Source organism: Marmota flaviventris, chromosome 19 (genome assembly GCF_047511675.1).
Source record: "Marmota flaviventris isolate mMarFla1 chromosome 19, mMarFla1.hap1, whole genome shotgun sequence".
Lineage (NCBI taxonomy): Eukaryota > Metazoa > Chordata > Mammalia > Rodentia > Sciuridae > Marmota > Marmota flaviventris.
The window spans coordinates 20,527,208-20,547,560 of record NC_092516.1 but is presented as its reverse complement, the minus strand read 5'-3'; the positions used below and the strand labels follow the sequence as shown (position 1 = coordinate 20,547,560).

At 45.2% G+C, this 20,353-nt stretch overlaps 1 protein-coding gene and 1 pseudogene across 3 annotated transcripts; one reads left to right on the top strand and one right to left on the bottom strand.

Annotated features, from left to right (window-relative positions):
- Positions 1-20,353, bottom strand: part of LOC114103109 (SAGA-associated factor 29-like) — a 103,137-nt pseudogene that overhangs the window by 69,151 nt on the left and 13,633 nt on the right.
- Positions 14,694-18,474, top strand: LOC114103131 (sulfotransferase 1A1-like). Of its 3 annotated transcripts, none has more exons than XM_027948743.3 (9): positions 14,702-14,800; positions 15,094-15,252; positions 16,082-16,272; positions 16,380-16,505; positions 16,589-16,686; positions 17,195-17,321; positions 17,410-17,504; positions 17,972-18,152; positions 18,274-18,474. In XM_027948743.3, exons 3-9 carry the CDS (start codon positions 16,125-16,127, stop codon positions 18,384-18,386), a joined length of 888 nt encoding a protein of 295 aa, XP_027804544.2. In that variant the 5' UTR covers positions 14,702-14,800; positions 15,094-15,252; positions 16,082-16,124; the 3' UTR covers positions 18,387-18,474. The 3 variants fall into 3 exon arrangements, with proteins under 3 accessions (XP_027804542.2, XP_027804544.2, XP_027804543.2); XM_027948742.3 differs by having other exon boundaries at positions 14,705-14,800; positions 15,091-15,252; XM_027948741.3 differs by lacking the exon at positions 15,094-15,252 and having other exon boundaries at positions 14,694-14,800.

Sequence of the window (20,353 nt, the reverse complement as noted above, 5' to 3'; positions counted from 1 at the left end):
CCCCATATGAATCAGCATCCTTATATCAGAGAAGACATTTGGCATTTGGTTTTCTGGGACTGGCTTACTTCACTTAGCATTATATTCTCCAACTCCATCCATTTACCTGCAAATGTCTGATTTTATTCTCTTTTAATGCTGAGTAATATTCCATTGTGTATATATACCACGTTTTCTTTATCCATTCATCTACTGAAGGGTATCTAGGTTGGTTCCACAATTTAGCTATTGTGAACTATGCTGCTATGAACATTGATTTGGCTGTGTCCCTGTAGTATGCTGTTTTTAAGTCCTTTGGGTATAAGCCAAGGAGTGTGATAGCTGGGTCGAATGGTGGTTCCATTCCCAGTTTTCCAAGGAATCTCCATCCTTCTTGCCAGGTGCCTGCGCTGATGAGATGAGCTGGGTTCAGAAGAGCTGGTTGCAACATTAAACTAAGAAAACAGTGAAGAAATCACACAACACACGGACATGAGCTTCTCAGGTTGAGAGTGGGATTGTTCTGTGAACTTAAGGGTCAGCTTCCATGCTGAACAGCACTGGAAAGAGAGAGTGTGCACCTGGAATCTCTTTATTTTATAGAGGGGGCACACAAAGGTGCTTCGATGGAATGTTCTTTACCAAATAAGGCAGGGGATAGGGTTTGAAAAGTGGAGTCTTTTTTTTAATGATGTCTTGTGGTCAGCAAGTTGATAGATATCTTAGCAAGTCACACCCATCTCGGGTGCTGTGTGGGATCACAGGCAGAGCAAAAAGAAAGGCGCACTTGCATCGCACAGCCCAATCAGTGTGCAATGCCTGACCTGTTCCTCATATCTCTCCAGTGAGTATAGCTCACACACATGGATGGCTCATGACAATACTGCTTTCCAGATTGGTTGCACCAATTTGCAATCACTCCAGCAATGTATGAGTGTGCCTTTTCCCCAAAATCCTCTCCAACACTTATTGTTGCTTGTATTCTTGATAGCTGCCTCTGACAGGAGTGAGATGAAATCTTAGTTTTGATTTGCATTTCTCTTATTGCTAGAGATGTTGAACATTTTTTTCATGTATTTGTTGATTGATTGTATATCATCTTCTGAGAAGTGTCTGTTCAGTTCATTGGCCCATTTGTTGATTGGGTTATTTGTTTTTTTGCTGTTAAGGTTTTTGAGTGCTTTATATATCCTAGAGATTAGTGCTCTATCTGATGTGCTTCTGGTAAAGATTTGCTCCCATTCTGTAGGCTCTCTATTCACCTCACTGATAGTTTCTTTTGCTGAGAAGCAGCTTTTTAGTTTGAATCCATCCCATTTATTGACTCTTGGTTTTAATTCTTGCACTATAGCAGTCTTATTAAGAAAGTTGGAGTCTAATCAGACATGATGGAGATTTGGACCTACTTTTTCTTCTATTGGGCATAAGGTCTATGGTTTAATTCCTAGGTCCTTGATCCACTTTGAATTTTGTGCATGGTGAGAGATAGAGATTTAATTTCATTTTGTTACATGTGGATTTCCAGTTTTCCCAGCATCATTTGTTGAAGAGGCTAACTTTTCTCCAATGTACATTTTTGGCACCTTAGTCTAATATAACTGTAGTTATATGGGTTGGACTCTGTGTCCTCTATTCTGTACCATTGGTCCACAGGTCTATTTTGGTGCCAATACCATGCTGTTTTTGTTACTATTGCTCTGTAGTATAGTTTAAGGTCTGGAATAGTAATGCCACCAGGTTCACTCTTCTTGCTGAGGATTGCTTTAGCTATTCTGGGTCTCCTATTTTTCCAGATGAATTTCATTATTGATTTTTCTATTTCTATAAGGAATGTCATTGGGATTTTTATTGGGATTGCATGGAATCTGTATGGTGCTTTTGGTAGTATGGCCATTTGACAATATTAATTCTGCCTATCCAAGAACAAGGTAGATCTTTCCATCTTCTAAGGTCTTCTTTCTTTCTCTAGTATGTTGTAGTTTCATTGTGGAGTTCTTTCACCTCTTTTGTTAAGTTTATTCCCAAGTATATTATTTTTTTGAGGCTATTGTAAATGGGATGGTTTTCCTCATTTCTCTTTCAGTGGATTTGTCACTGATGTACAGAAATGCCTTTGATTTATTGGTGTTGATTTTATATCCAGCTACTTTGCTGAATTCATTTATTAGTTCTAGGAGATTTCTGGTGGGATGTTTTGGGTCTTCTAGGTATAGAATCATATAATATGTAAATTGTGATAATTTGAGTTGTTCTTTTCCTATCTGTATCCCTTTAATTTCTTTCATCTGTCTGATTGCTCTGGCCAGAGTTTCCAGAAATATGTTAGATAGAAGTGGTGACAGAGGGCATCTCTGTCTTCTTCCAGTTTTTAGAGGGAATGCTTTCAATTTTTTTCCATTTAGAATGATGTTGACTTGGGTCTTAGCATAGATAGCCTTTAAAATATTGAGGTATGTTCCTGTTATCCCTTGTTTTTCTAACGTTTAGAACAGGAAGGGATGCTGTATTTTATCAAATGCTTTCTCAGCATCTATTGAAATGATCATATGATTTTTATCTTTGAGTCTATTGATGTGATGAATTTCATTTATTGATTTCTGTATGTTGAACCAACCTTGCATTCCTGGGAAGAACCCTACTTGTTCATGATGCATTATCTCTTTGATATGTTTTTTGTATTTGATTTTCCAGAATATTGAGAATTTTAGCATCTATATTCATTAGATATGTTGGTCTGAAGTTTTCTTTCTTTGATGTGTGTATGTCTTGTTTTGGAATCAGGGTAATATTGGCCTCATAAAATGTGTTTGGAAGTGTTCCCTCTTTTTCTAGTTCATGTAATAGTTTGAGAATTATTGGTATTAGTTCTTCTTTAAAGGTCTTATAGAACTCAATTGTGTATCCATCCAGTCCTGGGCTTTTCCTAGTTGGTAGGCTTCTGATGGTGTCCTCTATTTCCTTGTTTGAAATTGATCTGTTTAAATTGTGTATATTATCCTGATTTAGTTTGGGCATATTATATGCCTCTGGAAAAGTGTCAATGCCTTTGATATTTTCTATTTTATTAGAGTAGAAATTCTCAAGATAATTAGAAATTATCTTGAAATAATATTTCTATTTTCATCACAGATATTAGTAATTTGAGTTTTCTCTCTTTTCTTGGTGAGCATGGCTAAAGTTTTATCAATTTTATTTATTTTTTCAAAGAACCAACTTTTTGTTTTGTCAATTTTTTCAATCATTTTTTTTTTTGTTTCAATTTCGTTGATTTCACCTCTGATTTTAATTATTTCCTGTCTCCTACTGTGTTGGGGGTTGATTTGTTTTTCTCTTTCTAGGGCTTTGAGATGCAATATTAGGTCGTTGAATTGTTGACTTTTTCTTCTTTTAAGGAATGAACTTCATGCAATGAACTTTTCCCTTAGTAATGTCTTCATAGTGTCCCAGAGATTTTAATATGTTGTACTGGTGTTCTCATTTACCTCTAAGAATTTTTAATCTCCTCCTTGATGTCTTTTGCAACCCATTGTTCAGTCAATAGCATATTATTTTAGTCTCCAGGTGTTGGAGTAGCTTTTATTTTTTATTTTATCATTGATTTCTAATTTCATTCCATTGTGGTTAATAGAATGCAGGTTAGTATCTCTACTTTTTTGTAGTTGCTAAGATTTGCTTTGTGGCATAACATATGGTCTATTTTAGAGAAGGATCCATGTGCTGCTGAGAAGAAAGCATATTCACACGTTGATGGATAATATAATCTATATATGTCAGTTAAGTCTAAGTTATTGATTGTATTATTGAGTTCTATATTTTCTTTGTTTAGCTTTTGTTTGGAAGATCTATCTAGTTGTGAAAGAGTTGTGTTAAAGGCACTCAGAATTATTGTGTTGTGATCTATTTGACTCTTGAACTGGAGAAGAGTTTGATTGATGAGTGTAAATGCTCCATTGTTTGGGGCATAAATATTCAAGTTTAAGTCACTAACATTTAGGGGTTTTATTGAGACATGATTTGTATCACTGGTCATTTTTGTTTATTTTGGGCATTTAGCTTGACTTGGTTTCTCCTTTGGTTGGCTTTTCTTTTGTTGTAGTTCTTCCCTTTGCATATTTTTATTGTTGTTTTATATTTCCTCCTCATGGAATATTTTGCTAAGAATGTTCTGTAGTGCAGGCTTTCTTGCTGTAAATTCTTTTAGCTTTTGTTTATCATGGAAGATTTTTATTTCATGATCACATTTGAAACTTAATTTTTCTGGTTATAAGATTCTTGTTTGGCATCCATTATCTTTTAGAGCTTGCTATATGTTGTTCCAGGATCTCCTGGCTTTGAGAGTCTGGGTTGAAAATATGCTGAGATCCAAATTGGACTTCCTTTACAGATAATCTGATTTTTCTCACTTATGGCCTTTAAAATTATCTCCTTATTCTGTATGCTAGGCATTTTCATTATAATGTGTCTTGGTATAGATCTGTTATAATTCTGTACATTTGGTGTTCTATGGGCCTCTTATATTTGATTTTCCAATTCATTCTTCATGCTTGGAAAATTTTCTGATATTATTTCATTAAATAGATTGTGCACTCCTTTGGTTTGAATCTCCGAACCTTCCTCTATCACAATAAATCTTAAATTTGGTCTTTTGATGGTACCCCATAATTCTTAGATGTTCTATTCATGGTTTCTTATGATCTTCACTGTGAGGTCAATCTTATTTTCAAGATTATATATTTCGTCTTCATTGTTTGAGGTTCTGTTTTCCTAGTGGTCTAGTCTGTTGGTGATGCAACAACAATAAGCCAATTAAAAACTATCTATTGAGTTTTTAATTGGCTTATTGTTTCTTTATTAATTTCTGTTTGGTTGGGGTTTTTTTCAGTATCTCTGTCTCTTTCTTGAAATAATCTCTTGCAACCTGTATTTGCTCTCTTATCCCTTTGTTGGTGTGATCAATGGTCGCCTGAATTTGTTCTCTTATCTCTTTGTTGGAGTGATTGATTTTTGCCTGTATCTGCTCACTTAGGATGTTCTTTAATTCACAAATCATTTTAGTTATGTATATTCTGAACTCCTTCTCGGACATTTTACCTAATGCACTATCTATGGATTCTATTGTTGTGGTATCTTGGTTTGTTTGGACACTTTCCTCCCTTATTTTTTTCATGACATCTATGCGTCTTCCTCTCTTGCAGTGTAGATCTGAGGTATAACAGCTTCTGCCCTGTTGTCTTATAGTGTGCCTGCAGGTTACCAATATCTCACTTTTAAGGGAGAGATCAATATTACAGCACTCAATGTACCCAACATGCAGCTATCAGTTAGCTTCTATTTTTACATTTACAGTTTTGTCACTATAATCAGAAATGATGAGTTCAGTTATCTTCAACCATGTAGTCAATAGGTTTGCATAATGATTTATAGTTTCTGATGGTGGAAGGGAGGACAGGAGGTTGAGATGTTTTATGAAGTAGGATGTGAGAATATGGAGGTATTAGATTATATAACTACTGAGAGGGTAATCATAAGAAGTTGGCTGTTAGAGAAACAAGAGATAGGCAACCCCATGCAAGACTCCCTGTTACTGCAGCAACAGGATAACTGTTAGCATCCCTAGTAGAGAAACCTCTGGTGCAGCCAGGCCACAGAAACCTTGGTGATGTCTTACCAGGTCCTTATTGTTGTCACTTGATAGAAGTAGTGATATCCCAGTTTCATGGTGTAATACCTCCCTCTGCAACCTCAAGCCTATATGTATCCTGTTGTTGGGCTGTGGAGCCACACTTTGGTGAATAAGGAACCCCAGTGAGGAGTGGCTCTCTGTGTGGGCATGGGGTGGCTCTCCCCCAGGACTCTGGGCTGCAGGCACAGGGCCAGCAGGCTCTGCCCCAGGACTCCAGGCCGCAGTGGCACAGGGCGGGTGGGCTCTGCCTCTGGAACTCTGGGCCCTGTGTCATGGTGCAGGCGGGCTCTCCTATCTGACTCTTGAACTTGACAAGAGTTTGACTGATGAACATAGATGCTCCATTGTTTGGGGCATATATATTTATAATTGTTATGTCTTGTTGGTGTATGGCTCCCTTGAACAGTATGAAATGTCCTTCTTTATCCCTTTTGATTAACTTTGGTTTGAAGTCTATTTCATTTGATATGAGGATGGAAACCCCTGCTTGTTTCCTCAGTCTGTGTGAGTGGTATGTTATTTCTAGATCTTTCACCTTCAGTCTGTCGATGTCTTTTCCTATGAGATGAGTCTCTTGGAGGCAGCATACTGTTGGGTCTTTTTTTAAAATCCAATCTGCTGGTCTACGTTTTTTGATAGGTGAGTTTAGGCCATTAATATTCTTGGTTATTATTGAGACATGATTTGTATTTCCAGCTATTCTTGTTTATTTTTGGTATTTAACTGACTTGGATTCTCCTTTGATTATTTTTTCCTTTAGTGTAATACCTCCCTCTGCTGATTTTCATTGTTGTTTTTCATTTCCTCATCATGGAATATTTTGCCGAGGATGTTCTATAGTGCAGACTCTCGAACTGTAAATTCTTTTATCATAGAAGGTTTTTATTTCATCATCAAATCTAAAGCTTAATTTTCCTGGATATAAGATTCTTGGTTGACATCCAGTAGATAAGATAGCCAGCCAACTCAGAAGTGGCTGGGATTTAAAAGGGAGACTTTTTTTTTTTTTTGCCTTAACTGGTTTTCCATATGCCTTGAAATCTCATAGACTCTGTGATTTAAATCCTAAATGTAAGCCTGGGAGAGAGAGAGAGATCTAAAAGAAATGATGAAGAAAGAAATGCTGTGTTTGATAGGGCTATCTCAGCCCTGGGGAAAAAATCCAAACCACTGTGACAAAACTAGGCCAAGAATCTTCTGAGTCCTGGACATGTTTACTACCTATTGCTCTGTTGAGAATCAGAATTATTCCTAAAACTTCTCTCCAACTAAATATTAATTAAATGCTTTATGGAATACTTTTCATATATGTCACTGACATAGAATGCAAAAAAAAAAAATATTAAATCTTTAATTAATTTAGATCAAGTGCAAAAACTTTTATTATAATATGGAAACAGTTCTTCTGACTCCTGATGATTCAATCTGTATGTCAAAAGGACAACCCAGTGACAACATCTTACTCATGATTTGGAGAAAGACTCACCTTTAGATCAGCTTACAACAAGATCTAATGTTTTCCAGTGGCCTATAAATGAGACCTTACATCAAGAAGGCCCTAGAAAAGATTTCTCTTAGTGAGACTAATACTCACATGTGGCATTACGTTGAGCCTTGTCTACCTCAAGCCCCAAATATATCTACAATAAAAGATGATAATTATAGATCTCTGACAGTATATTTTCAAATGTGGGATAAACATATTTGGCTAACACCCACTACGAGACAGGTCAGCCAACAGGCAGCTCACTGTTGGGAACAAAGAAAGCAGTCTATCCCTGGAGTAGTTCCCTAGGTAAAACAGGATGGACTCCTGTAGAAAACTGTCATTTTAGGACTACACTGAAAGAGACTTATAGGCTTGCCACCCATTGGAAGTGGAGGACAGAATGAGATGGCCAGTGACAAATGGCACCTAATGACTACATGATACCCATCTTTGGCCATGGTTATCTCCAGGCTGGATAATAAGCATGAGGATATCCTTGGGTACAGGCATGTGAATTAACACTATAGATTCTCCAGCCAACTTCCCAAACCTACAGCATTGGTGAGAACAAGCAGTCTTTCACTGGAGTGATCATCTGGCTTGTCTCTAGTCCCCAAACTGGGCTTGCAGATGGCATATCAAGCTCTCTAGCAAATATACACACAAAAAAAAAAACCCTCTCAGAACATTTCACTATTGAGCAATGAGATGAAAGTGATGAGAAAGCTCATCTTACAAGATCAAATGGCCCTGGATGTATCACCTGCAGCACCAGAAGGAACAGGTGCCATTATTACAGTGGAATGTTGTGTTACCCCTGATAACTCTGGAACTGTGTCTTCTACAAGACCTTGACTTTCAAAGTAATAAGTTGTCTGATTCTGCCCAAAGTTTCAATGACTTCCTAACTTCCGGGTTTTCTGGAACATCTTGTTCCAGCACAGCTTTTTCTTTTTATTAGCCTTTATACTCTACATAGCAATACTTCTTTGTTATTTGATCTGTTGCTGTGGTGGGCTAGTATCTCACATGCCCAGGCTATCAAAGAATGATGATTCCACAACCAACAAATTCTGGCCTTTCTATTTCTCCTTAAAGATCAATCAGGACAGGACTTTCCATCCCTGGCTAAGCTGGCTCATGGTTCCTTGTCAGCCAGAAGCAGCCAGAGAAGTCAGACCTTGTTCCTAGTTGCCTCTTAAGATAAAGTGATAAATGTCTGCTTGTGGGTGAGAAGAGGTAGTAATCGGAGAAATAATAAAAAGATAGAATGCAGACATAAATGAAGGACCAAAAAACAGGATTTTAATTCAGAAATCCTGCATACTTTTCCAGCCTGTCACTCTCGATGACTGTCTCTCTTCCAGGCCTGTTACTCCCAATTCCTGGGAAACCTGTAAATCTACCTGTGCACTGTTAATTAAATACTCAATACATTGATGAAGGGAGACATCATATTTCAAGAAACCTATAATTTAAGGGACTTCTTATCACTATCTATTGATCAGATGATGAAGACCAAGTCTGCCCAAGGATCCTGGGATTAACCAGTCTACCAGAAACCGTTGTGAGACTACTGGACTGGTGTCATTCCTACATACCTCCCCATAACCACTCCTCACCAAGTTTCTTTAAAAAGAAGAGTCTGGAATCTGGGATGGCCTACATTCAATCCTTCCTGGAGTCACTTCCACTGGAACATGTACTTACGCCCGCAGCAAGACATCAGCAACTTTGCAGTTCAAGTCCTCAGTTGGTGGCGGGGTGGGGCAGGGGTGGGGTGGGGGATCCAACAGACAAGGGTTAAGCACTGACCAGGCGTTAGCCAATCAGAGTCTGTGTGACAAGGAACCCTGCCTAAACGCGTGCCCATTGGTTGGTGCTGGTAGCCTACCTGAGTCCCAGGGCAGCGTTGTGGCACCTAGCTCCTTTGGCTGGGAGAAGATGAAAGAGCTGGCCCTGCTGGGGCCTCCGAGGTGCCTCCCAATGGCTCCAAGGAGATTTTTGAAGCAAGCATCTTTCAGTTCCAGGTGCCCTCCCACTCCCTGCTCCAGGGGTCCTAGGACACAGAAACTCACCCCCAGCTTCAGCCCCTGTGAGAAACAGAAAGTCTTGTGGTCCATTTTCAAAATATAGTATCAGTCTTAGGGAGTTCAGTTGTGACCATTTTAATTATGCCTTTTCCCTTTTGCCCGCCCCGATTTTAATATTAGCCAATCCCAAGGGTTGTACCATTGAGTCTTCCAATCAGGGTGAAGGTCTGCAGGCCGTTGGGTATATGAGCCGGCCTACTGCCCATCTGTTGTGCCTCCTAGCCAGATTCTGTGGCAATCCCTTTTGTCAGAAGTGAATGCCTAGGCCACCCACTTTCCAGCATAGTTTGATTTCTTGTGGCATGTCCGTCTTTATTTCTAACACCCCTGGCACACAAAGTCCCTATGGGTCTCTGGGAGGCGAAGCAAAGCCGGGGCGTGTCTTAGGCATCTACCTGCTCTACTGCCTGAATCCTGGGCATGGGGTTTGCAACTGCGTGGGGTTCACTGTCAACCCCCCTAGTGGCAAGAAAAGGGTGGGGGATCCGGTAGACCAAAGAGACAAGGCCTTGGTAGGATTGTGAGGGTCTTCCTCCAGACAGGCAGGCTTTGGGAGGCCTCAGGCTCTTTGGGGGCAAAGGGCAGATTATATTGGGGGGGGGGGGCTGTAATAGATATATGGGAGGGTCTATCCTAAAGGGCTGGATAGGGAGGTCGACCCTGTGCAACTCTAAGCAGGTAGGGAAGGGTCCCACCACTGGGAAATTGCACTCAGGGCCTAAGGTTGGCAAGTGTAGTAAGACAAGCCTGCAATGTGGTGAAGCCTGGAGGCTGGGCTTGAAGCCCTTGTGAGGAGGCTCTAGATGGGCCTGGAGGCCAGTGATGGTTAGGGATTCTCTCCTAGTCGGGCGCTGGTGGGGTGGAGACTCACAGGTTTCTATCTGTTCTCCTCCCAGGGATATGGTCTTCCTCATGCAGGCCTTAGGGTCTGCAGTGGCCGCCCTTAGGATCAACTGCCTAACTGGTGGGCCCAGGAATTGTCCCCTGCTTCAGCTATCCCAATGTTATTGTTCTTCCTGGTCGATTTGAGTGGGCCTGACTGCACTCACACTCCTCCTGTCCCTCTTGGAGTCATGCATGGGCATAGAACTATGGCCCTGTGGGTGGGGGGAATCTCTGCACATTGCTTCTGACACAGCCCAGCATCTGGAATTGTTAAGTGGAACCCCATGGAGACAGCAAGGAAGCTGGGCAAAGAGTTCTGCTATGCCTGTGATACCTGATGCAGGTGAGATCCACCCCCATTAGGATGGGGGGCTAGGGTTCCCATGATCTGGGTTTAAGGTGTTGAGAGACCAGGCAGTTCACACCTTTGAGCTGCTCTGCCCCCACTTCTAACCTGGGAAGGGTAGTACTTGCAGGTCCTCGGACCCACCACTATTAACAGTTCCTTTGCCCTTTCTCTTGTGTGAAAGGCTCTTTCCTAGACCTTCAGCGTTGACCATGTGCCACCCTCTTGTGGAGGTCTTCCCTGGCTCCATCCAAAACTATAGCTCTTCCTTGTGGTCGGCCTGCTTCCCCAATTTATGTGCTTATTTTGATACTGAGGATAGAATGTGGGGCAATGTATCACTGAGCTACTGTTATAGGGAGACCGCTCAGAAAATGCTCAAAGACTGAATTTGAAACAAATTAGAGAGCTTTATTACCTGGCCAGGGACACTTCTGCCATGCCCAAACATCCTTTTGACAGAAGTGTGCCAGGTTGTCCGTGGTTCCAATATTTAAGGAAGAAAAACCACATCCTATGGAATCTGTGAATTGCAAGCAAGCAGGGTACAAGGGCTGAAAAAAGCAGTTAGCAGAGCCGTCAGACAACCACATCCTGGGTTCAAGCACAGTGTGGTTGTACATCCTGGGTTCAAGTACATTTTGTGGGGTACAAAGTACAGAGGATAATATATATTTTTTAATTTAGCAGAAAACAGCTCTCATTTTGTTTTCTCAGAAGTGGGTCCTGCAGCTGTCTCTTCATGGGGGCAATAACAGAAAAACTAAGGAGGAGTCTAGAATAGCTGAGATGGAGTAACTTCAGCCACATCTGTTTGCTCATAGAGCCATAGTGATTCCATGCTTGTCGCTCCAGCAAGGAGGGAACTGTTACAAGTGATCAGGTAGTTTAATCACAGCAATTGCTTTACACAACCAGTATTAGTAACTTATTGTGTTGATCAGTTCACACCACAACACTACATCCCAACACTTGTTTTGTTGTTATTTTGACAGAGTCTTGCCCAATTAGCCAGGCTGACCAAGAAAATGTGGTCATCCTGAGTCCACTTCTCATCTCTGGGAATGCAGGTACACACTTCAGCGATTGGCCCAATGTTCCCCTTATGTATTTTTGTTTCATATTATATATTTATATATATATATATATATATATATATATATATATATATATATAAAGAATATAAACTATATATACTACTATATATAATATGTATCATAATATATATTTATATGCTATATATGGTATTTATATGATATATGGTATTTATATTTATAATGTAATATATGTATTATATTATAAAATATAATTGTTTATATATTCATAAAATGTATTATATTGTAATGGTTAATTTGAATTGTCAACTTCATTGGATTAAAATATGCTGGTGATTAAGAAGCTTCTGGGGGGGCTGGGGTTATAGTTCAGTTGGTAGAGTGTTTGCCTAGCATGGGACTAGGTTTGATCCTCAGCACCACATAAAAACTAATAAATAAAATAAAGGTATTATGTCTGTCCACAACTAAAAAAAATTTTTTTTTAAAAAAGAAGCTTCTGGGTGTGTCAATGAGGGTGTGTCTAGGGTGATTGGCATGTGGGATAGCCAACTGAAGTGGAGATCCTCCCTAATTGTGGGTAGCACACCCAATAGGATGGGGGCTTGGATGGAATTAAAGTTGGAAGAACAAGGAAGCAGCAGCAGAGGCAAGCTCGATTATTCTGGAATGGGTTCTTAATTGCTGCTTTGATCATCTGAAGATACTGGACCCTCACTTCTTCACTCTTCCAAAGCCAAACTCTGCCAGTGTTTCTCCAGGGAATTTCCAGAAGCAGTCGGTCTTGGTCTAGGGTAGCACCAGTATCCATCTTGTTCTGGGACTTCTGCCTCTTGAAGTGCACAGCTACTGGTTCTTCCAGCTCTCCAGCCTACGGATAGCCATTGTGGACTATCCATCTTCTGGTCGCATAAGCCAACCTGATAAATCTCTTGTTTATAATCATACTTCCTGTTGATTCTGTTCCTCTAGAGAACCCTAATACATATGTGTTATAATGTATTATATTGTTGTATATTATATAGACTATATATAAATATTAATACGTTATATGTTATAATATAAAATGTAATATATAATAAGTGATATGTAATGTTATATATGATATTCATATTTATTGTATATAAATGTATATATTTTAAAATATATTTATTATAAATATAAATTTAGATTTTTTTTTACAATATATATAGATTTTTTTTTTTCTTGTGATCAGCTCCCCCACTCTTCACAGTAGACTCCAGGAAGGAAGTTTATGTTCACTGCTTCAGAAGAGAGTAGCCAGGTGTGGTGGCACTCACCTGTAATCCCAGCAACTTGGGAGGCTAATGCAGGAGGATGGGAAGTTGGAGTACAGCCTCAGCAACTTTGTGAAACCTTGTATCAAAATAAAAAATAAGCCTGGTGAGGTAGAACAAGCCTGTAATCCAAGTGGCTCAGGAGGCTGAGGTAGAAGGATCATAAGTTCGAAACCAGCCTCAGCAATTTAGCAAGGCCCTCAGCAACTCAGTGAGAACTTGTCTCTAAATAAAATATTTAAAAGGTCTGGGGATTTAGTTCAGTGGTTAAGTGCCCTTGAGTTCAATCCCTGGTATCAAAAATAAATAAATAAATGATTTAAAAAATTAAAAATAATAAGGGTTGAATATGTAGCTCAGTGGTCAAGTGACCCTGGGTTCAATACCCAATACCACCACCACCCCCAAAAAAAACCTCAAAAAAGAGGATAGCAGAGATAGCAGAGAGAATATGGTCGCATAATAATTAACAAATTAACAGATGGAGGTCTGGCTCTACTTCTCAGTACACGTGAGTTGCTCCTGTCTTCCTTTCCCTGCCTGCCACCTCTGATGGGATGAACAGTGTCCCTCTGTTGCCCTCATCAAGGATTTCCTCTAGGGCCCATGTGATCTGCCTGGCAGAGGAGTCCCTTCAGGAAGAGCCAGGGCAGCTTCTGCCCCTGAGGGCCAATGTCCTAGGTGAGTGCTGTCCTCTTTCCAGCCTGGCCTAGCTCTGGGGAGAGGGGCCCAGTGGTCCAGTCCAGGCTGGGGCAGCTGAGTCCTTAGACCCCAGGGCCAGGGCCACAAGGGGCTTGAGAAGCCTGACTCTGTATCATCTCCTACCAGCTGCACTCTTGATTATTGTGTGAAGTCACTACTTTGGGGTGACCTGATCTGAGTGTGCCAGGTGGACACTGAGGAGGAAGAGGATGGCTGGGAATGAGAACAGGTGAGGGGTAATACTGGCACATCCTTCCTAGCTGCCTCTATCCAGGCTGCATGTGACCACATCTTGTCTCCATGGGATCACTGCATACCTGACCCTCCACCTCCCTAACACTGCCCCTGCTTTTCTGTCCCCTCTCCCCTCTACCAGAAACTGGACAGCTTTTATTGAGTACAATTAGGAGTAGTGAGACAGACCTGGTGGTACACGCTATAAACCCAGTAGCTCAGGAGGCTGAGGCAGGAGGATCAAAAGTTCAAAGCCAGCCTCAGGACTTATCAAGACCATAAGCTACTTGGTGTGACCCTGTCCCATGAGAAAAAAAGTTTGTAACAGGACGAGGTATGTGGCTCAATGGTTAGAGCCACTAGGTTCAATCCCAGTTACTGGAAGAAAAATGAATTTTGAGCAATGATACCTTCTGTTGTTTGCTGGGACATGGGACAGGGAGAAGAGGTGTGAGGAGGGGCCACTGGCCCAACCATGTGTCCAGCATCCCCCTACCTATCCCTTCTGAATCCCGTTCCCCAGCTTACCTCTGAGGACACACTATTCTGGGAAGGCACAGGAGACTCACACCCATGACTCAGAGCCCCTTGACCTCCAGTGCCCAGTGAGACTGGATTTTAATGCAAACAATAAGAGAAAAGGCTGAGGAGGAGCTGGGGAGCTCCCTTACATGGAGCCCTGTGGCTCTTGTGCCCCAGCCTCTTCATGTCTGTCTCTGGAGGCCCCTGCAAGCCCAGGGAAAGAAGCACCTGTGGGGCCATTCAGCAGCTGTGAGCAATGTCTCTGAAGTCACTCAGGAGCCATGAAGCAGGGACTCACTTCTTCCTAGAACTATTAGGCTCCGACATAATTTTTCTCTCCTATCCCATGCTGCCTCAAAACAGACTTCCTTGCTCTGCTCCGCCCCCATCCCTTCACCCTGCCCACTCAGCACTCTGGACTTGCCCTGCTCTCAGAGCCTGCAGTTCCAGAAATGCCTGAGGTTGCTCTCCCCTGAGCCCTGGGTGCCTTGAGACCAAACGAGCCAGCAGGAAGGTGAGTGGCCTTGCACCCCATTTTCCCCTCCCCTCCCTTGACATGATCTATTAGAAAAAGCCATCTGTTAACCTTCCCTGCAGGGACAAAGTTTGGGGAGCCCTGCAGTAGCCAGATCACAGCTGAGGGACCATCTGATCCTTGGGCTCTTTCTCTTCATTTCAGTTCTCTTGTTTCCTGTAGGTTAAACCCACATGTTGGATTTTAAGACAGGTGTATGCCTGGATCCAACAGAATGATAAGGATGGTAACCCTGATGTACCCATTCCTAAACCCCACCTTCCTTCCAGAAGATAGCCATTCCCAGGACTGGCTCCTCACCCCTCCCACTGTGGACCCACAGAAAACAGCTCTGCAGTACCCACTCCACACCTCCACCAATCCCCGGCGTGCCCAGGAGGACACAAGCCGGGTCCCTGCCCAGCATCTCCAACATCTTCAACATCTTCCAGGTGCTCCTTTCATTTGATCGGGCACCTATTTGATCCCTTGACTGGAATTCTAACTCCCAGTTCTTTTCCCACATCTCAATAGACCACCCATCTCTATAGACAACTCCAGCCTGGCCGGAGTCCCCTTCCCCTCTTTTTCTGAGTGATCAGTTTTGCTCATTCACATGCAAGACTGGCCCACCAGCCAAGTTCAGCTGCTCAATTGTCCTGTTTATCCTGGAACCAAGATGGAGCTTGGTGGGCAAGTGGGATCCCAGGCCTGGCTGGCCTGAGTTGTTTCCAGATGTGAAGGGCCCAGGGACTCAAGAGGGGAACATCAGAGATGAGCCCACTAGGGCTGTGTCTCAGCAGGGGAGGAAGAACAATGAGCTGCATGTTAAGAGTTAGGATGGGCAGGGCAGCTAGTGCACGGCCAGTAGTAGAGGACTTGACTAGCATGCAAGAGACCCTGGGTTCCACCCTCAGCACCACAGACAATACAAAACAAATGAAAAACAAACAAAAAGGAACAGGCAGAGCCTGCAGGAATTTCTCAACTGCTGAAGAAATCACTAGAATCACTGGGAGAGCTTCCAAATCTGTGTATCTGGACTCTAACCCCTGATATTGCTAACAATGTTCTGGGCTGTGGGAAGGCACTGGGGTCATGTTCTGCAAGTAATAAGAAAGTGCAGCCTGAGCTGTGAACCACGGCACTGGAGTTAGACCTTCTTTCCAATCCCAGCTCCCCACTTAGTAGTTTAGAGAAGCTGGGCAAATCACAGGACGCCCTGCAGCCTCAGTGTCCCTATCTCAAAGCAACAATCCAGCAAATCCTGTTTTATGAAAGGATTCAGAGAAGCAGAGCAGGCGCTGGCCCCTGACTCAGCAGCATGGAACTGGTCCAGGACACCTCCCGCCCTCCACTGGTCAATGTGAAGGGGGTCCCGCTCATCAAGTACTTTGCAGAGATGGTGGGGCCAATTCAGAGCTTCCAGGCTTGGCCCGATGATGTGCTCATCAGCACCTACCCCAAGTCTGGTAAGTAAGGAGGGTCACTCTGCTCCCCCACTGAGGCTGCAGTCCCCACCTTGGTCTCCAGGGCCCAGCCCTTCACCCTGCTCACATCTGCCTCTCTCTCTTTCCAGGCACCACATGGTTGAGCGAGATACTGGAGATGATCTATCACGGTGGTAACCTAGGGAAGTGTCACCGGGCACCCATTTACATGCGTGTACCCTTCCTTGAGTTCAAAGTTCCAGGGGTCCCATCAGGTGTGTGGCAGAATCCAGGGGCAAAAGATCTTAAAGAAGGTCACTCTGGGCTCCATCTCACCAATCTGCTGCCCGCACCTTAGGTCTGGAAACTTTGAAAGATACACCCTCCCCTCGGCTCCTCAAGACACACTTGCCCCTGGGCCTGCTTCCCCAGAGTCTGCTGGATCAGAAGGTCAAGGTGAGTGGCAGTGGAGGCCACTAGGCCATTCCAGCTTTGGTCCTGTTCTGCAGGAAAAGCCTCTTCAAGCTTTGTCTCTGCACAAGTGGGAAGGCCACCTGTCCTCACTGTGGCAGGGCCAAGACGAGGAGAGCGAGACTCTTCAGTGCAGACCCGAGGGCAGGGGAGCCTGGTGCTCAGAGGCTCACAGCAGGGCTGGAGGGTCCCCTGCCTGCCTTGTTCTCCATCTGGGTGTGTGGTGGTATCCCAGGGGTGAGATAGGATGAAGTATGACTCCAGGGACCAGCCAGGAGTCTCCCATCAAAGCTGAGTTCAGATCCCAGCTGCCATAGCCATCCCTGAGGTCTCCAGCAAGTCAGCCTCAAGGCCGCAGCGTGTTCCCTTGTCAAGCCGAGAGGGGACCCTCCACAGGGGTGCTGTGAGGGGGCCAGGCAGGCAGGAGGGAGGCAGAACTGGGGTGTGTGCGTGGGGTGGTGTAGCTGGCAGTGGGTGTCGTCTGTCCCTGCAGGTGATCTATGTTGCCCGCAATGCAAAGGACGTGGCTGTCTCCTATTACAACTTCTACAAAATGGCCAAGGTGCACCCTGACCCTGGCACCTGGGACAGCTTCCTGGAGAAGTTCATGGATGGAAAAGGTGGGCCCCAATCTGGAGGAAGGAGAGGGCTGGAGTTTAGGAAGCCCACCTAAAACTCATACCAAACCCTGCTGGTCCCCTTCCCCAGTGTCCTATGGGTCATGGTACCAGCACGTGCAGGAGTGGTGGGAGCTGAGCCGCACCCACCCGGTGCTCTACCTCTTCTATGAAGACCTGAAGGAGGTGAGACTGCCTGCCACTGCTTCCTTCCATGTCCCACCCAGGGGACTGGAACCTCAGGGTTCCTGACAAGGCTTAGGACCCTCCCCTTTGGCAGGCCCACCCCGCCCAGGGTTGCCCACACTGCCTTCCTGGCATGGAACCACAGAGCCAGCCCAGCTCAGGACCCAGCACAGCCCTCATCTCCTAGCACCTGGCTCAGCTGCACATGCCCGGGGCTCTGCCAACCCTGGGACCTATTTCCTGAAAAAAGACTTTCCCTGCCCTGTCTCATAAGACACCAAGCAGGGCTCAGTCCTGGACCCTAAAAGGAGTGGGTCCAGGGAAACAGGCCCAGAGTGAAGCAGCTGGGGCTGAGAGGTTTCCAAGTGGAAGGGCCAGCTCCCTCGGAACACCAGAGAGGGGATTTCTGTTGTGTATCCTCCTTAAGAAATCCAAGCCCCCTCTGAAGAGCCTGTGCCTTGCTTCAGAACCCCAAAAGTGAGATTAGAAAGATCCTGGAGTTTCTGGGGCATTCCGTGTCAGAGGAGACCGTGGATCACATCATTCAGCACACATCCTTCAAGGAGATGAAGAAGAATCCCATGGCTAACTACAGCACCCTTCCGACTGAGATCATGGACCACAACATTTCTCCCTTCATGAGGAAAGGTGTGTGCTGGCCAGGGTGGGTGGCTGCAGAAGGGTGTGTGGAAGCAGCTGCCAGAGCTTCCCCTGAGCCACCTGGGGCCACCTGTGTGGGGGGGACTCAGCCCCTTTTTTCCCTCCCCAGGCATCGTGGGGGACTGGAAATCTGCCTTCACTGTGGCCCAGAATGAGCGCTTTGACGCCCACTATGCTGAGAAGATGGCAGGCTGCAAGCTCAACTTCCGCTGGCAGCTCTGAGTGGTGTCGTGGGGAGCCACTGCAGGGGGAGCATGGGCACAAGCCTGACCTATGACCTCAGGAATAAAACATGATGTGTCCAACAAGAGGCCACCTGACACTAACTAAATCCCACTGGAACCAAGTAGGGCCCTCTGTCCGGCAGCCTGCCAGGACCATGTGTCCTTCCTGGGTGGGAAAGAGGGTGTGCAGAGGGAAGGCCCAGGAGACATGAGAGAAGAGGAAGGACGTTGGGTCCTGTAAGGTCCTCTGTTGCCTCCTCCCTCTAGTCTCCTAGCATGCTTCACTTTTTGGGGACTCTTTACAAGCCACCACTTACCTCTGGGCCACATTGAGGGAGGGGGAGCAGCCATCTGCATAGCGATGTCTTCAAACAGAATGGAGTTTTCATCCGAGACCTGTAGGATGCAGACAGGAGGCACTGGTCAGAGGCTTCCAGGACAGGCCAGCCTCCTCTTGGCCTGGAGCCCTGGGCCAGCAGGAACCCTGAGAGTTCCAGGCACCTACAGGCCTCACCTTCCCCTCTGAAGTCAAGGGGTCCAGGTCCCCTTCCCACTCCCTGCTGCTCCAGAGCTGGTCCTCAGTGAAGGTGGCCTAGGGCAGAAGACAAAATGCAGGGAGAGGAGGGGTGAGACTCCATCCTCAAAGGGTCATGCTAGAATGACAAGGGGTCTGTTGCCACTCAGGACCCCTGAGTTAAGAAGATAAAGCAACCCAGAGGGCAGCAGGCAGGTGTCCTGAAGGCCCAAGAGGAAGAGCGTTTAGCCTGCGTCAGGTTACATGTGACCCGTTTCACATGGGTCAGCGTCAGCTGGAGGGGTGAAAGCGAGAGTCAGGAGGTCTGGGCACGTGCACCCAGCTCACGCTTCTCTGACTGCCCAGATGAGGAAGGACAGGAGGGCAGAGCCGCCTGCTCCCTGGGGGCAGGCTCAGGCTCAGGCTCAGGCTGGGCAGGAGGGATTCACAAGGTAGAGGCTGGTCCTTGAAGCTGTGAGGCCATGAGAGCAGAAAAGAGAAGGAATTGGAAGATGACCCCATGCCCTGTCTGGGGTCTGGATGTAACGAAAGTCCTCTCTGTGGAGGCTGCCTTACCTGCTGTGGGATGTGTGGATCAGGACATGGTGGAAGCAGGTGGTCTGGAGATACTGAGCCAATGCCAGCTGCCCCTCTGGATAAGGCCTCAGGGTCCACGTCTGGGTTGGCTGTCCACCGGTGGCTTAAGACAGCCCAGTGGATCACTTGCCAGGAGCCTGGCCACCCATTCCCAGCTGGACACTCACTCTTTGCCTTCTTCATCAATGTCATCTACCTCATACCTGTGGGGGAATGGAAGAGGAACACCGGGTGTAGCCAGGTGCCCACTGCAAGCCAGGGAGCCAGAAAGAGGAGGAGGGGGAGATGGAGAGTGGGAAAGTGGCCCGAGGAGCCCAGTGCCTCCCACACCTCCTGCCCAGGTGCCCTCCGGGGAAGCTCTTCTCCCACTGCGCATACAGGCTGAACAATGCCAGCGGAAGAGGGTGTGGTGAAGAAGTTTCAGCCGTAGTGGGTGTCCACTCACTTGTTGGTGGCATGGCTGTAACTGACCACCTCTGCCAGGATCCACTGCTCATCCCCACCCACAGCCTTGACCCGCGCAGCCACCTTGTCTCCAGGCTTGGCCACATAGTCCCCTGAGGCTGGAATGGCTCCACAGAGGGGTGGGGGCCTGTGAGTGGAAGGAGCATTAGTCTGGGCCTGGACACCAGGCCCCCCCTGCTGGCTGCCACCCTCACTTGTCACCAGGCTTCCTGATCCACAGGGGCAGGGTCATGGCTGACTGTTGCAGCAAGTCATCAGCACCCCTCTCGCATGGTCTTCTGAGGCAGCTCCAAATCATTGTATAAACCCATGATCTTGGCCACAGAGGGAAGGAGGCATGCCCTTGAAGCCTCAGGGATGGGCACCTGCCCTGAGACCCCCAGAACCCT

Bases quoted from the DNA above. Each gene is read 5' to 3' on its own strand.
- LOC114103131 (XM_027948741.3), top strand. From the start codon at position 16,125: ATGGAACTGGTCCAGGACACCTCCCGCCCTCCACTGGTCAATGTGAAG. The intron at 16,273-16,379 runs GTAAGTAAGGAG...CTCTCTTTCCAG, and splicing joins CAGCACCTACCCCAAGTCTG to GCACCACATGGTTGAGCGAG. The intron at 17,322-17,409 runs GTGGGCCCCAAT...CCCCTTCCCCAG, and splicing joins GAAGTTCATGGATGGAAAAG to TGTCCTATGGGTCATGGTAC.